Source organism: Papio anubis, chromosome 2 (genome assembly GCF_008728515.1).
Source record: "Papio anubis isolate 15944 chromosome 2, Panubis1.0, whole genome shotgun sequence".
NCBI classification, from domain to species: domain Eukaryota; kingdom Metazoa; phylum Chordata; class Mammalia; order Primates; family Cercopithecidae; genus Papio; species Papio anubis.
The window spans coordinates 105,374,531-105,392,164 of NC_044977.1; the positions used below are offsets into that span (position 1 = coordinate 105,374,531).

Genomic DNA, 17,634 nt, shown 5'->3' on the forward strand with positions numbered 1-17,634 from the left:
AGCCTCCCAAGCAGCTGGGATTACAGGCATGTGCCACCACGCCTAGCTAATTTTTTGTATTTTTAGTAGAGATGGGGTTTCACCATGTCGGCCAGGCTGGTCTTGAACTCCTGACCTCAAGTGATTCACCCACCTCAGCCTCCCAAAGTGCTGGAATTACAGGTGTGAGCCACCATGCCTGGCTTTTAAAGACTTTTTAAACCATGAAATCTAAAAGCCATAAAAGGAGAAATTGATAAATTAAACTGTATTTTCAAAATCTGACAAGGCAAAAAATACCATCAGCAAAATAACAAAATGTGAATTATCTACAATTTACACAAAATGTGAATCTCCTTAATATGTAAAATACTCTGATAAATTATGAGTAAAAATCAGAAAGCTGAGCAAAGATTATGAGCCATTCACAAGTAAGAAAATATGAGGGCTCTAACACATACGAACAAATGTATAGGCTTACTTGTCCCGAGAGGAATGCACCCAAGATACCGTTTTTTACCTATATGATTGGCAAAAATCCAAGAGTTTAGCACATTTTGTTGGTGAGACTGAGAAAACACTCTTAGATATTTCCGGTGGGAACATCAGTTAGTAATCCCTAAGGAGGGTACTTTGGTCATGACTATCTAAATTACAAATGACCCCACATTTCTACTTTATCCTATTTACTCTGGTATTACATGCAATTTTGACATGTGCTATTATTTTGGTTTTAAGCCTAAAAGTTACTAGTTGCCAATTTTAAGGGTAGAAGAAAAGCTATTACAGGGAAAAATACTGTTAATAAAAAGACTTATAACCTCAGAAGAAATGTTATAGAGATCTTTTTTTAAAATCATAGCCTATAGAGGCTGTTCAATAAAAGGGCAAAACAACCTCCTACATCTCAAATGTGTCTAGAGAACATAATTGTATCACAGCAAAGTACATTATTGATATGTGTAATGATGACCTGAGTCATTGAGAATAGGTAAGCTCTTGTACTTTATTCAAGAAGGTGAGAATTATGTAACACATTTCAGGAAGACTTCCACACTAAATGATCATTTGAAGTAAACTTTCAGTTTTCTAGAAAGTTCAGTATATTCTCTGAGGTCCCCCAAACTGATGACTTACTGAGTGGAGAGTCACCCTCATTCCCCCTAATCCTTCTCCCCATATATCACCATACTGGCAAGTACCTCAGATAATATGAGGCTGAAATCAACCAAAAGTGGACAACGCTCAAGAATATTCTGGAAAAGTAAGCGCTGAAGGAAGACAGTGCTAATAGGGCGAAAGTGGGAAAAGGCATTTTAGTTGGCACAACTGGTGGCGCCACTCACCATATATCAACTTTCTCAGATACGGGTTCATTCCGTATCACCTCTGGCGCCATCCATGCAACTGTGCCGGCAAATGACATCTTGGTACTTTTGTCACTGAGTTCCTTAGACGTACCAAAATCAGAAATTTTTACTGCATCTGTGTGGGTCACTAAAACACTTTAAAAAGAAATAAAAAGAAAACATCCAGATCGTTAGTACTAATGAAAACCATGATTCTAAATGGCTGAAACGGAAGACTTTATCTGCTGCTTCCTATCTTGTAGTATTCAGCTTGCAGTTTCCAATGTCACTGGGGCATTGGCTATACACTAGAAATAACATCATTCATACTTGTCAGGCAGCTTAGCATAACAGGCTTTTAATGCCTAGTCTTATGCTGCCTCTTCCACTTGCTGTGCGACCTTTGCCAAGTTACTTAACTCTTCTTTTTTTTTTGAGACAGAGTTTTACTCTTACCGCCCAGGTTGGAGTGCAATGGCACGATCTCAGCTGACTGCAACCTCTGCCTCCTGGGTTCAAGGGATTTTCTCCTTGCCGCAGCCTCCCAAGTAGCTGCAATTACAGGCACCTGCCACCACGCCCAACTAATTTTTGTATTTTTAGTAGAGATGGGGTTTCTTTATGTTGGTCAGGCTTGTCTCAAACTCCTGACCTCAGGTGATCCTCCCATCTCTGTCTCCCAAAGTGTTGGGATTACAGGTGTGAGCCACTGCACCCGGCCTTATTTAACTCTTCTAAGCCAGTTTTCTCATATGTAGGATGGAGACTCTTCATTCTTATCCACAATTTGAAAATACAAAAAGTTCTCAGTCAGCTTATATTTTTTTCACACGTATAAGGCAAACTCACTTTCTTCATCCCACTTTGTGTGAACAACAGGTTTTGCTGCAGATTTGTTAATGTGGTTGATTTTAGGGTACTGCTCCAGACCTCGCTGGGTGTCTAAGGTAGTGTACTACCTTTCTGAAAATATCTTTCTTCAAGAGTTTTGGATAAGGGGTGATAGACCTCTAATAACAATCTCATTGAATTTTCATTTGAATTAAATGAGGTAAGATATGTTAGGCACCATTATCAATAAATATTGGTTTCCGTCCTTGCTGGCTTTAGCCAGCCCACTAAAAAGAATACTTCTTTTTAAACACTGTTTAAATGATAGCCAACTAATATCATGCATGAGACCATGATATTTGGGATTCATTACATTAAAAGGCTAATATATATGCTGGGATTTCACTAGTGCTGATAAGGAAAAGCAGAAGTAAATCCAAGCTTAAGTAAATTCCATACCAGTAGTGTTTTACTTGTCATAGTAGTTATCTGAAAATGTGACCTGAGGCCAAGTGCTCGTGCCAGCCTTGAAGATGAATACAATCTGGTACCAAATTGACAGCTTCACACCCTAGATCGATTTCACTTGAAACAACCTGTTCAGAACATTAGAAAGTTAATGACTTAGGGTTTCAGAGGCTTTAATGATCTAGGGACCTATGTTTAATGATGAAAGGCTTACAGGCGTGGTGGCGGGCGCCTGTAGTCTCAGATACTCGGGAGGCTGAGGCAGGAGAATGGCGTGAACCCAGTAGGCAGAGCTTGCAGTGAATGGAGTTCGCACCACTGCACTCCAGCCTGGGCCACAGAGCAAGACTCTGTCTAAAAAAAAAAAGTCTTCATCCTCAAATAGTATCAGAATTGAGGAGGCTGTAAAGCAGAAAACATCTGACTCTATCCCCTTGCTTCTCCATTTAAAGCAGGGATTCCTTCACATTTACCAGGTTCACAACTCCAACCCCAATGGCTATTTACCAAATAGCTCAGAGCTTACAATTGCTTTTGAATACCATCCTCCACGCCCTGGTTTTGCACCTAATATGTAAAATTTATATAACTTAGGAGTTTTGATTTAACCGTGTTAGTCTTAGTGGAAATGCATAAGGATTAAAATATTATGGGATAAGAGAATTGGAGAACTGATATGATACACCATGAAAGTGAGAGTAGGCAGTTAGCCCCTAAAAGAGGGAACCTTTTCTGGGAACTTCCTCTCTGCCTCCGTTGGTGTGACAAGAGAGGATGAACTTGGGAGAAGACTAGAGAAATATAACATTAGAACTTTTCTGAAATCTTCTCTGAGACAAAGATGGGGTCACAGAGCCTGCAGACTTAATATAGGTAATGAGATCTCTTGTTATAGCAAGTCAGATTGATCCCTGTCTTCCCAAAATCAGCTTGAAACCCAAAGAAGCCAAAGCTGCTGGGGTTGGGAGTGTTATTGTTAGTAGAGGGAAAGGCTTACTGGGGTAACCCATTCACTACTCTATTCTACGGCTTCCTGACTCCTTCCCTCTAAGATTAATTCACAAGGAGAACAAGGTAATTAAAAAGGAGAACCATTCAAAGAGGCCTTCAGGTAGTTAATGTCCTTACCTGTATGCACTAAATGGCAAAAGCAACAGGGTAAGAATGTGAACAGAAGAAATGAGCACTACACAATCATGTTTACTTGCAAGTAAAGCAAGGGGGAGGTTGTTCAGTCAACTAAGCACTGTAATTGCTGAGGACGATGGTGATAAATAAGAACTGTTTTGAAGTTTATAATGAAGGATTGATTTATACTGTCCATGGAGGAAAGGCAGGATTCACTGTGAATCCCTTACCGTCACATAATGAGGTAGGATGCAGCAGCCTTTGGTTCAGAAATTCTAGGTTCAAGTCCTAGCCCCATGACTTTGGGCTAAGCTCTAGTTTCCCTTACATAAAATAAGAATAACAATACTTGTTACAAATCCCACACAGTTTTTGCCAGGATCAAAGGTGTGATAATAGATCTCCCCCAAGATATTATAAACCATGAGAGCACTATGCAAATATATATATATGTGTGTGTGTATATATAATAAATGAATATATCTATTTTATTTTGATTATTTTTTGAGACAGGGTTGTGCTCTGTTGTCCAGGCTAGAGTGCAGTGGTGTGATCATGGCTTACTGTAGCCTTGACCTTCCGGGCTTAAGCGATTTTCCCACCTCAGCCTCCTGAGTAGCTTGGACACCATGCCTGGCTAAATTTTAAATTTTTTGTAGAGAGAGATGGAGTTTCACTATATTGCCTAGGCTGCAAATATATTTTGAAGAGATTAATCCTCTGCTCATCTACCCAAAATGTGATGATAAATAATAAAAATAATGTTGAAAAACAGGAGTTATACTGAAATAAATCATTTTATCAATTTCCTTCTTCATGCAATTTGGGGAACTAACTACACACTCCTCTTAAAGTGATTAGTAGCCAAGAAATCCTTTTGAAAACAGAGATTACTAGAAACAGCCCTGCTTCTCTTACATAGCCAGTGTTTATTTTTCCTATGGCCATTGTGAACCTTATAACTGTTTATTTCCTCCTTTGCTTAGACACTAGAAGCTCAAAGCCAAATGTGTAGTCCACGTCTATAGAATCTCATGGCATGTAATTTGTGAACAATTTTTAGTTCTAATGTTTTTACTTTTCCTTTGCCTCTGTTTCATTATTATTATTATTATTATTGTTATTATTATTATTTTTGAGACGGAGTCTTGCTCTGTCGCTCAGGCTGGAGTCCAGTGGTGCGATCTCAGCTCACTACAACCTCCTCCTCCTAGGTTCAAGCAATTCTGCTGCCTCAACCTCTCAAGTAGCTGGGACTACAGGCGCCTGCTACCATGCCTGGCTAATTTTTTATATTTTTAGTAGAGACAGGGTTTCACCGTGTTGGTCAGGCTGGTCTCGAACTCCTGACCTCAAGTGATCCACCCGCCTTGGCCTCCCAAAGTGCTAGGATTACAGGCGTGAGCCACTCCACCCAGCTAGCCTGTTTCTTATTTATCCATTTTATCCTGTTGTATACATTTCTGAAACTCAGTTTAAAAAGTGTTTTGAACACGTGGAAAACAACAAACCAAGGCTTGAAATGGGAAGGCCTGGCATTAACTATCTGAGATGATAGAAGGTGAATACTTCAGATAATAATGAATTTTGTTTCACAGTTGTATGATTTAAAAGCAACAAGAGGGAAAAGTGGTTTCAGGTACCTGGAGACATCTGCCATACAGGTAAGCAGGTAGGTCAACAATAACCCAAGAGATGCACAAACAGAATTACCCACTGTCCTGATTGAAACTGAACTAAAAGTATGATGTCTGAAAATGTCAACTGAGGTTGATAAATATTCTGTATTTCAAAAGAACAAAATAGCTGAAACATTAGCTCCAGAACTCACTTAGGTGATTTCAGATCACGATGAATAATTTTATGGAGGTGCAAATAATTCATTCCACTTGCAATTCCTGTGGACCAGTCTACTAGCAATCGAGGCGTGATCTTCCTGCCAGCTCGCAAGACCTCGTAGAGTTGTCCATGGGCACAGTATTCCATGATAATACAATAACATGGGGCCTGAGTACAAACACCCCTTCCAAGAAAACACAAACATGTACATCAATACACACATACATGCATACATATGTATATTTAAAGAAGAGTTAATCAAAACCGATTCTATACCCAAATTATTTTTAAAATGTGTATAGATAATAGTTTCTGATTCTTAAATTAGCATTGAACCTTCTCTAGTCTACAGGTTTCTCTATGATGTCCATAGACAATTTTTGTTTGTTTTGTTCACTCTGGATATCTATATGCTGTGCTGTGTCTGGTGCCTTTTCTGTGGGACCCTTCCATTCCGGGACAAAGAGCACACTTTTCTGAGGTTTGTGCAGGCTGGATACTGCGTTGTTTTAGATCATTAAGAATCATTTGGGAGGCCAAGGCAGGTGGATCACAAGGTCAGGAGTTCAAGACCAGCCTGGCCAACATGGTGAAACCCCATCTCTACTAAATATACAAAAAGATTAGCCGGGCATGGTGGCGCATGCCTGTAGTCCCAGCTACTCAGGAGACTGAGGCAGAGAACTGCTTGAATCCGGGAGGCAGAGGATGCAGTGAGCCAAGATCGCGCCATTGCACTCCAGCCTGGGAAACGGAGTGAGACTCCATCTCAAAAATAAAAAATAGTAACAATTTGGCCAGGTGCGGTGGCTCATGTTTGTAATCCCAGCACTTTGGGAGGCTGAGGCAGGTGGATCACCAAGGTCAGGAGTTCGAGACCAGCCTGTCCAACATGGTGAAACCACGTCTCTACTAAAAATACAAAACTTAGCCGGGCATAGTGGTGCATGCCTGTAATCCCAGCTACTTGGGAGGCTGAGGCAGGAGAATCACTTGAGCCTGGGAGGAGGTTCCAGTGAGCAAAGATTGTGCCACTGCACTCCATCCTGGGTGACAGAGTGAGACTCTGTCTCAGAAAAAAAAAAAAAAAAGAACAAAAGGAATAATTTAAAATTTCTTCCTTTTACAGTTTTAGAGGGTTTTATGAGTGTACAGAGAGATAATTCAGACAAAATACTTCTGTTTTTAATATTATTTGCTGAATTTTAAATTACTCAAATTAAAAATAACTAACTAGACTGAGGACCCAAAGACGACTCAATTTTCCATCTTACATAATCTTTGAAAAACATTTCTCTTTTTTTTATGTCAGACAGGTAATGTGCTAACGTTGTAACAAGGTTGGAAGGAGGCACATCTCACCCGCGAGTGTGAACACCCAATCATGCTTACGAATCACAAAAGAATATGAAAAACAATATACAACTTTTTTTTTTTTTTCCCCCAGACAGAGTCTCGCTCTGTCATCCAGGCTGGGGTGCAGTGGTGCAATCTCCGCCTCCCAGGCTCAAGTGATTCTCCTGCCTCCTCAAGTAGCTGGGATTACAGGTGTGCACCACCACGCCAGGCTAATTTTTTTTATTTTTTATTTTTTTGAGATGGAGTCTCGCTCTATCACCCAGGCTGGAGTGCAGTGGCACAATCTTAGCCCCCCACAACCTCCACCTCCCGGGTTCAAGCAATTCACCTGTCTCAGCCTCCCGAGTAGCTGGGATTACAGGCGCTTGCCACCACGCCTACTAATTTTTGTATTTTTAGTAGAGACAGGGTTTCACCATATTGGTCAGGCTGGTCTTGAACTCCTGACCAGGTGATCTGCCCGCCTCAGCCTCCCAAAGTGCTGGGATTACAGGCTTGAGTCACCGCTCCTGGCCACTAATTTTTTTATTTTTAGTAGAGACGGGGTTTCATCATTGTTGCCCAGACTGCTCTCAAACTCCTGTACTCGAGTGATCCATGCGTCTTGGCCTCCCAAAGTGCTGGGATTATAGGCGTGAGCTACTGCGTCCAGCCTATACAACGTATTATATATCCATGTAGCTTATATTTGCATCAATTCCGACATCATCCATGAAAACCTTTCCCAATTATTCCCCTCCAAAAAGATCTTTCTCTTCTCTAAATTCCTATGATATACAACAGCCACTAGTTCTTTATATGCAGTTTTTCTCTCCACATATAGATTATAGGCTCCTTGAAGGGAACGGTCTTCAAGTTCTATTCTCTCTACCTCAAGGCCTAGCGGTTCACAGCAAGTCTTTAACAAATGTTTGTTAACTTCACCTCAACCTTCTTAACTAAAAAAGCCTTCAAATGACACGTACAGAGGCCTTGAGGAGGAGGAAGGAAACTAACGTGAAAGAACCTCTTCTATTTTTCAAGGACATTTCCATGTTTATTTGTCTTATTAATCTGCCCCAAACTACTGTAAGATAAATATTACCTTTTCCATTTTTACAAGTAAGGCTCAGAGTGAGAAAATAACTTGTCCTAATCACAACTAGATCATACAACTATTAAGTGACAGAGCTGGGATTCAAACTCAGTCTGCCTAATTTAAACGTCCAGGCCCTCTACACTCTGTACAAGACTGCCTCCCTTTTAGCTTTTTAACTTCTGTTTAGCCAAGCACATTGGGAATTCCTATGTTAACACCATTATCTCATAAAAGAAGGAATGATCGTAGTAACTCTACTTCACAGTTTTGTTCTCAGGATGAGAAGAAAAATTACTATATGTAATCTATGTCTTATCGCTTATGGGTATACACGCCTTCCTTTGAAACTTTCTAGAGAAGTTAGCAGAGTATCTGTAAGACATCAGTTAAAGTCTTCAGCCAGCTACCGACCCATGCCTATCTCTTCAGCTGCTCTAAGTGATGAAAGAATTTAGAGGTCATGGCGTACGTCACTGATCATATGAAGATGATGATGATCTTATAACAATAGCAGGTTATGAAGAAGTATAATTAATCTTCATTTTCCCCTGCTCTGATGTGCCTGTCAAATGCCACAAAGCTATTTCTATTACTCTCCTATCATTTTCTAGGCTACAAAGAATTCTTATCTTGATTTTTAATAATTTTTTTCAAGTTCCGGTTATATGTCTCTTAGGAAAGCTTGGTGAACCCAAGTGTCTGGCACCTACAAACAAATGATTAATTATCATTACAGAGAACTAATAAATACAGCAGGTATAATGTAATATGATTAAGTATACCAACATAAACATTTTTGAAGGTACTCAGCCTCCTATTCAACTATGTTTTAACTTGTTCCACATAGAAACAGTCTAACAGTGATGTTACGCACCTTTTATTTCTCTTGACTGACGAACGAGGAGCAATCATTTCATCAGCCCTGTACTATGACAAGGTTTCTTAGTAGCTATAAATAACAGCTCTATAATCACTTCTAATTGCTACCTTTTCTTCCCCTTGGCACTGAATTCCATTAGGAACAGTCAGGTTGAGTTTTCTTAAAAGATTAACAAAAAAATTGGATGCAAAAAGAATACAGCGTTCTTATCTTGTACTTCCCCTTCTGTATGTGGTTTTTATTAACTTCAAAAGAAGCTGTAAGCACAGAAAAAAGTATCCAGAGAGATGTACTAAAATCTAATCATGCCCTCGTATATCTTCCAGAGGGTCCTGAATGGGATTCATTGGCCAAGCAACACATGGCACAGATGGCTGCAAACATAACACTGCACAATGCCCAAGAGCATGGTGTAATGGGCCAGGAACACAGTCTCACTATTGTTCTCCATGTAGAGGTAAATACTATTCAAGTATCTTCAGCCTAAAGAGTTGGGCACTAGTAGGGCAATGCTGAAAACTGCATATGCAGGTAGGAGAGTCAGAAGGGTGAGGTGGGAAAAAGATAGGAAGAAAGAGAAAGAAGCAAAAGAAAGGAAGTAAAAATAAAGCTTCTCACAACACCATCCTATTAGGACACATTTCTACTTTCAGTGACCCCGGGTACCCTGCTGGAAAACCCTCTTACCTGCAACACACAGCCTAATTCACTTCAAGAGGGCAAAAGGCCATACTCACCTACAGAACATTCTGTGTCTCAAAGCCAGTGTCCTAGTGATCTAAGTTTAAAAGCTTTTGACCCTTCCTTCCATTTAGGAGGATGTAGCATACTGGAAGTGATGATCGTCTCAGTGAAGTAAAATGAAGGAAAGAAAGAAGAGGGTCTCTGTTTGTCTGTCTGCTTAAAATAATCTCCCCATTGTGTTTTGAAATGTATCCTCTTTGGAAAGATGATAATTTGTCTCTGCAGCATTTCATTTTAGTCACACGTCCTCCTGACCCTACTAGGTCAACCAAGGACAGAATTAACTGCAGCAACCGCAGCTCTCTTCCCTGCCCTCTGCATGAATGACCCTTCCACAAGGAAACGAATCCAGTACTTCTTTCTGTCTCTTGGTGTCCTGGTTGATTGCTTCTCTTTCTTCACACGTCTTTCCCTTTCCTTAAGGGTTCTTGTTTGGTAATCAAAACTCAACCTCAGTACTCATTTAAACCCATTCTACAAAACCTGTACCCAAAATTTACCTTCCTTACTTCGTGGATGTGATCCCAATTAAGACTTATCAAATGACATTTTTAGCTTTATAATCAGAGTTTTATCAAGGAAGGATCCCTTCTGAGGCTGGGAGAAGTTTCTCCTAGCTTAGGAGGGGGATTTGTAAATTATTCCACTTTTAGCTGTAGCCTCATTGGTCATACTATTTTCCAGGAATGCAAAATACATATCAAATATATCACAAAGCTCTAGTTTCTAACTTTCATCCTACCTAAAAATACTTGTTCTGTTCTCCACCTTCTTTCCTCTAAAGCCACTTACCACTTATTTGTTTAAGCCTAGGGCAACATTAAAAGGCTAGCGAGGGAGAGAACTCAAGGGAAAGGTTCAGGCAGAAGAGATCATATCTATTTAGAGCTCAGCACTTCCACCCTTTAAACTTTGACTCTCCTCCTTCTGTTAGGGATCCCAGTCAATATTATGAAAAAAATCATCTAGACTAGAAAGATATGTTCACAGACTCTTGAAAACAATCACTTTGTGAAATGAATATAACATATGACTTACTATCAATAACTTGACAATCATTAGGTTAAGAAAGCTGAATGTTTGACATTACTTGGAAGGGGATCTAGGAAAACCAGAGGCTATACTCTAAAGGTACCTGCTATTACAGGTTAATGTTTAAGAAGGGATGCTAACAGAACCTAATACAAAATATGTATCTACTACACAAGGATTGACTGTTCTTTGATCACTTCAGATGTTACCTTTGTCTGTCTTTCTTTCTTTTCTTTCTTTCTTTCTCTCTCTCTCTTTCTTTCTTTCTCTTTCTTTCTTTCTTTCTCTTTCTTTCTTTCTTTCTCTTTCTTCCTTTCTTTCTTTCCTTCCTTCCCTCCTTCCCTTCCTTCCTTCCTTGCCTCCCTCTTTCTTTCTTTCTTTTCTCTTTTCTTTTCTTTTCTCTCTCTCTCTGTCTCTCTTTTTCTCTCTCCTCTCTGTCTCTCTCTCTTTCTTTCCTTCCTTCTTTCTTTATTTCTTTCTTACAGGGTCTCACTCTGTCACCTATGCTGGAGGGCAGTAGCATGAACATGGCTCAACACAGCCTCAGTCTCCCAGGTTCAAGCAATCCCCCTGCCTCAGCCTCTTAAGTAGCTAGGACTACAGGCCTGTGCTACCACATTCAGCTAATTTAAAAAAATTTTTTTAAAAGACAGGGTCCCACTATGTTGTCCAGGCTGGTCTCAGACTCCTGGGTTCAAGTGATCTGCCTGCCTTGGCCTCCCAAAGTGCTGGGATTACAGACATGAGCCACTGCACCCAGTCAACTTTGTTTTCTTAAGTGAATTTTAGGCTGTTCAGGTGATATTGAAGTAACCTCTGTCATCCCACTGATAAATGAGGTTGATGCAGCAGATCTGACTGCTTGGCAGGAACCCACACTTTCCCTTCCTGTCCCGTGTGCATGCCCCTTCCATGTAGCACATACTTCAGCAAAATGAACCACTAGATTATAAGATGCCTGAGGACACAACTCCAATATAATAGTTCCTTGATACCCTCCCAAAGCACCTAGCACAGTGCTAAGTCTAGAGAATGCTTTTGAGATATCTCTCAAAGCAGAAACTTGTGTGTCTATATTGGGGGAAAGAAAATAGGTCTACTTCTTTAAAAAAAAAAAGCCTTGACCTACTTGAATGCGATGATGTTAGGGTGCTTCAACTTCCTCAAATGCTTGATATCCGTCTCATTCTGTTCTCTCACTTTCTTGATGGCCACCTCTTCCGCTCGGAACTTGCCCAAGAAGACAGCTCCTTGGGCTCCACTACCCAGCCACTGCAGCTCTGAGATCTCCTCAAATGGCACTTCCCAAGTATCTAGGCATACAAGCAAGAAATAAGCTTGAAGAGATCTCAGAAGGGACCACTCTACAAGGCCATTCTGAAGGTACCTTCATCATCACCCAGGATGAGCCTTACCCTCTGTCTCCCACCAAAAGATAGAACCTTCCTATGTACCTTGGAACTATAGATCAAATATTCATACACATTAGTTTGTATCAATTTTTAACCACTGAAATAAAGCAGAGCAGAAGCCTCCGATATGCCTTCCTCCAAACAAAACATAACCTACCACTCTTGCAGTCCTACCCCCTCACCTTAAGCTTGCATGTCAGTCAATTTACCCATCTGCCTCTATGCAACTATCCCTACCCCATCACCCATTACAGGTGTTATTTTATTCCTCTTTGAATTTCTAGTGCAGATGCTCAGTGAATCTTTGCTAATGAATTTTTTTTTTTTTTTTTTAATGTGATGGAGTCTTGCTCTGTCACCCAGGCTGGAGTGCAATGGCGTGATCTCAGCTCACTGCAACCTTCTGCCTCTGGGATTCAAGTGATTCTCCTGCCTCAGCCTCCCAAGTAGCTGTGATTACAGGCACCCACCACCATGCCTGGCTAATTTTTGTATTTTTTAGTAGAGACGGGGTTTCACCATATTGGTCAGGCTGGTCTCAAACTCCTGACCTCAGGTGATCCACCCGCCTTGGCCTCCCAAAGTGTTGGGATTACAGGTGTGAGCCACCGTGCCGGGCCGCTAATGAATTTTTAATGATACTCTCCTAAGAACTTCATTATGCATACTACTTACATTAATATTTATCTTTGATTGAGTACTTAGTATATACCATACACTAGCATAGTACTTGACATATATCATATGTTCAATCCTTACAACCCTACAAGTATGGCCTTATTATAGTTATTTAAAGATGAAAAAAACTAAGGCATAGGGTGGTGAAGTAAATTCTCCTAAAATCATATAGCTGATAAGTGGTAGAACTGGGCCTAGAATCCCAGGATTGGCCAATTTTAGGAAGAGTGCTTTCTCTCCTATATGACATTGCCTCTCATAAGTAATTGAGAGGGCCATTAGTCATTAGTCATGATATGCTTATTCATAAAGCTGTAGTATTTTCAAGTTTCTCTTTTCCTTAGAGTTTGAATATTTTTTTGCACCAGAAATTTAAGAAGGGTCATTTCTAAGTGGTGGCATTATAAGTGCTTCATATTATATTTCTTTATTGTTTTCTGTCTTAAAAATTATTTTTTACCATAAGCCTATATCACTTTTATAATGAATAAAATGGTATTTTAAATAAAGCACTTCAAAAATTCAATCAATATGTGCTTTAATCTCATGAAACTTTTCAAAAAAAGAATGTAATTCATTGAGCCTTCTCCTTTCCCCCTTCTTTCCAGGGTATTATCACAGGTAAGAAACAAATATCAAAGAACTAAGAACCCCACGGAGTGAGAAAAATGATGACAGTGTGAAAGGTCATGAGAGATTCTCCTCAGATCACTCAAAGGCTGCTGTTTGCAGAACATGGAACAAAGTAGTGTTGAGTTAGCTTCAAAGATACTCTGGTCTTGAAAGCAAATCAACTCACTGTCTACTGCATTGGTGAAACAAGAGCGGAAAGAGCTTATCTGCCTCTAGAAGTCATGAGCTATACTTCCCTCTTCTCTAATTTTCTCTACCTTAAGAGGAAAGAAACTCTGTAGATCTTAATAAAATGTTTTCTCATTACAATTGCTAAAACTTAACCTTCAAAATATAACTATGTAGAGCAAGAAATATATAAAATGAGGGTGGTTTATGCCATGGGCCTTCATCCCATTCTCCTGATCTGAGCAGTATTAAAATTTTCCGCTGTACTGAAATTGAATAAATGCTACATAAAAGCAAATCTCTCTCAAATACAAATAGCTGACAAATTTAAAGTCACCCAAGGAACACATGATACCAAGTGAGATTTGGGAGGAAACAGCAAGTGATAGCCTTGGCTATTTTAACTATCTTCAGGGTTTCTAGGACAAGTATTAATAAGTGGCTCATGAAATCTCACTTTCACCTCTATGGGCTCATCCATGCAGCTATGGTACACAGATATTGATAGCATATTGTAAGAGAATTTTCCTCATTGGGGTCCAGTGACAAATTAACAGTGTCATTGGCCGGGCATGGTGGCTCACACCTGTAATCTCAGCACTTTGGGAGGCCGAGGTGGGTGGATCATGAGGTCAGGAGTTCGAGACCAGCCTGGCCAATATGGTGAAACCCCGTCTCTACTAAAAGTACAAAAAAATTTAGCCGGGCACGGTGGTGCACGCCTGTAATCCCAGCTACTCGGGAGGCTAAGGCAGGAGAATTGCTTGAACCTGGGAGGCAGAGGTTGCAGTGAGCTGAGATTGCGCCACTGCACTCCAGCCTGGGCGACAGAGCGAGACTCCATTTCAGAACAACAACAACAAAAAACAAACAAACAAAAACAAAAACAAAAAACCCCCAGTGTCATTTTGACCATTTTAGGGGACTGAATAAAGTATTATTACTGGACTCTGGGGCAAGAACATAACTGAGCAGTACGTCTTTGAACAGCTTTATGCAAGCCCAAATTACCCTAATTTTTAATAAAATAACTACCAAAATTAGACTAATGTTTGGGTGTCTCTTTTACCCTATTTACTCAATCTTTAGTTACTGGCATGCACCACCATGCCCGGCTAATGCATACATTCCAAATTCTATCCAAAAGGATTTTGATAGTTTTTGCTCACAGTAGCAATGTATGAACATATTGGCAGTAAGCATTATCAATTATTTTTTGGTTCTATTTTAATTAGGTATAAAATAGTGTTTTATAACTTTGCACTAGTTTAATTGCCCGTGATCACATTTGTTTAATACTCACAATCTGCTTTGTATGAATTGTCAAAACCCCTTTGTTCATTTATCTGTTAGCCTTCCATAGTTTGCATCAACTTGAAGAAACTCCTTCTATATTTCTTTGATACAAATGAGAATATTTTATAAGCCTTTTTCTTTTAATTTTATTATTTTTGAACAAAGTATTCTAGATCGTTGTCTATTATTTCCTTTGTAATTTCTTCCACTGCCTAGTCTATCTTCTAAAAGTTATCTATCGTTCATTTTTAAAAATTTAATCTTTACATTCATCTGAAACTTATTTTGGTGTATGGTATGAGGACTGATATAAATTATTTTTTTCCACATTGCTATTTAATGATTCCCAAATAATTTGTTAAAAAATGCTTTCTTTTCATATTGCTTTAGGATACTTACACTGTAACTCACTATATTTTTTAGAAATAATGCCTATTAGTATTTTTATAAGACGATAAACAGATTAATTACTAAAATATAAATACATTTGGCACTCAAATACAAAGTATTCCGGGTATTGCAACAAAAAATAAAATTCTCCTCTACCAACCTCTACCTCATGCCTGTGCTATTCAACTATGTTCAGCCAAGTCTCGATTATCCATAGAAAAATAAAGTGGATAGCACTGGTAATAAAAGAACACAGATTGTAAAATAAAGAAAGTAATGCTTCAACCATGTTTCTATCCATCTTTTTACTGAAACTAATTATCAGAAGTAAAATCGATTGATATGAATTTAGCACTCTTTGCCCAGTCTCAAAGTCCCCGTCAATAACGAGCAGAGAGCTCAGAAATGGGAAAATGGCAGGAAAAAGGAAACTGGTGATAAGGATGCACAAAATTAAGGGCCTAGATAATTGATGAGCAAGATAACTAATCTCATAGTAATGAAGAACTGACTATACTCTCTCTAGGGTTAGTCCCAAACTTTTCGTTGCTTTTATGTCTGTCCCACTGATACTCTTCCCCAGTGTTTATCTTCTCTTTTATCTTCCCAGTGACAACGATGTTAATTCCAATATCCATCAGGATCCTTAGCACTGGGAAAAAGACACATGCCCACCCACTTTAAGGCAACAGTTCTCCTTTGTTTATTCAGACATGGCCATGACAGTACTTGCTTTGAGACTGGAAACTATTTGGCAACAGAAGATTTAAATTGCGTGCTACCTTACTTGGGTTCACTATCAATATACTCAAAGGGAGATGAGGACATCATTAAAATTTTTTTAAAATCCAGTGACATTTCCTCATAAGTACCAAATGTAGGGACATGCCTGTGACATGTGTTATCCTTTGGTTGGCTGCAATGCAGGGCTAAAGATTAGCTCCCTGATCCCAGACCTGACAAGGAAATTTGCTGGTTTCTGGCTAGCGAAACTCTTTCATGGTGCACAGCAACACCAGCCCTCAGTAGGATATCCTGCAATCTGCTGAAGGGCTAGGCATCTGCTGTGTCCATATCAGAATCTTAAGCTGACCAGGCCTGTTTCTTATTTATTTCTGAAATAAACCTTTTTGAAAGTCACATAATCAATTGGAACACAAATTAAATACCAGTATGCAGAATAATAACAAAAAATTTTAAAACCTCCTTTTGACAAACATACGGGATGGGTGTATTGCCCCTCATTCTGAGTCTGAACCTCAATGATGTACTTGGATCCTGAGATCTTCAAATTATCACCAAAAGTAAGTCTGAGACTGGACAAGCGGAGACCCTAAAAACCAAATGTAGTCGATCACCTATGCAGCTATCAGTAGGTTTTGCGTCCAACCAAAGAAAAGGGAACTTTAAAAAAATAACAAATTAGGGCCAGGTGCGGTGGCTCATGCCTGTAATCCCAGCATTTTGGGAGGCCAAGGCAGGCGGGTCACCTGAGGTCAGGAGTTCAAGACCAGACTGGCCAACATGGTGAAACCCTGTCGCTACTAAAAATGGGTGCATGCCTATAATCCCAGCTACTCGGGAGGCTGAGGCAGGAGAATCGCTTGAACCCAGAAGGCAGAGGTTGCAATGAGCTGAGATCATGCCATTGCACTCCAGCCTGGGTGACAGAGCAAGACTCCGTCTCAAAAAAAAAAAAAAAAATTAGAAATTGTTACCTCTGGATTGTAGAAAGACAGGTGATTTTTATTTTCTTCTTTATTTTATTTTCCTGCTTATATTTATGTCCAATTTAAAACATAATAATGCTGTTAGCAAGAAGCAACTAATTTCCTTTAAAACCTTAAAATCATGCAGGCCAGGGGGTGGAGGGAAAATGAAAGCAGAATATGTAGCGTACTGGAGTATGTATGAAAGAGAGAGAGAAATACACATACACAAAACCAGGGACTGATGAAGAATTTCTGCATGGAACAAGAACAGATCATATGGTTGACAAATCCTGAAAAGGACCTGGAAGTTACAGACATACCAGTAAATCCCAATATACTTATGGAAAACAGGTATAGAGGGTGGAGTTGGTATTTGGTTTAAGAGAATGTATTGCACAAATGGGAAATAAAACGCATGAGAAAAGTGGTTACTGGTAACTGAAGGCCACTGGCTGTTGTGGAAAAACCATCAACAGTCTTGACTAAAAGAGATGAACACACTTTTAGGGGAGGGTCCCAGAGTCTAAAATTCAGTTATAAAATAAATAGAATCTCATTTGTGGTCCATGTTTTCCCTTTCCAGAATTTCTTGATGGGAGAACTCATAAAAATTTAATCATTTACATAAGGCCACAAAGATATATATCAAAAGTCTTAA

General features: G+C 39.5%; 1 protein-coding gene and 1 non-coding gene across 10 annotated transcripts in view; both read right to left on the reverse strand.

The window, feature by feature from the left end:
- Window positions 1-17,634, reverse strand: part of MAP3K13 (mitogen-activated protein kinase kinase kinase 13) — a 192,384-nt gene that overhangs the window by 33,525 nt on the left and 141,225 nt on the right. For all 9 annotated transcript variants that reach the window (XR_004182199.1, XM_031663506.1, XM_021934596.2 and 6 more), the window contains 3 exons: window positions 11,817-12,000; window positions 5,587-5,778; window positions 1,326-1,484 (listed from right to left, as the gene is read on the reverse strand). Coding sequence is in view for 8 of the 9 variants with exons in the window: in XM_031663506.1 (XP_031519366.1) it covers window positions 1,326-1,484; window positions 5,587-5,778; window positions 11,817-12,000 (535 nt within the window). In the remaining variant the exon portion in view is untranslated. The remainder of the gene's footprint in view (window positions 1-1,325; window positions 1,485-5,586; window positions 5,779-11,816; window positions 12,001-17,634) is intronic.
- Window positions 6,901-7,001, reverse strand: LOC116274036. Its single transcript, XR_004182516.1, has one exon. It is a non-coding gene; the product is annotated as a small nucleolar RNA U13 (small nucleolar RNA).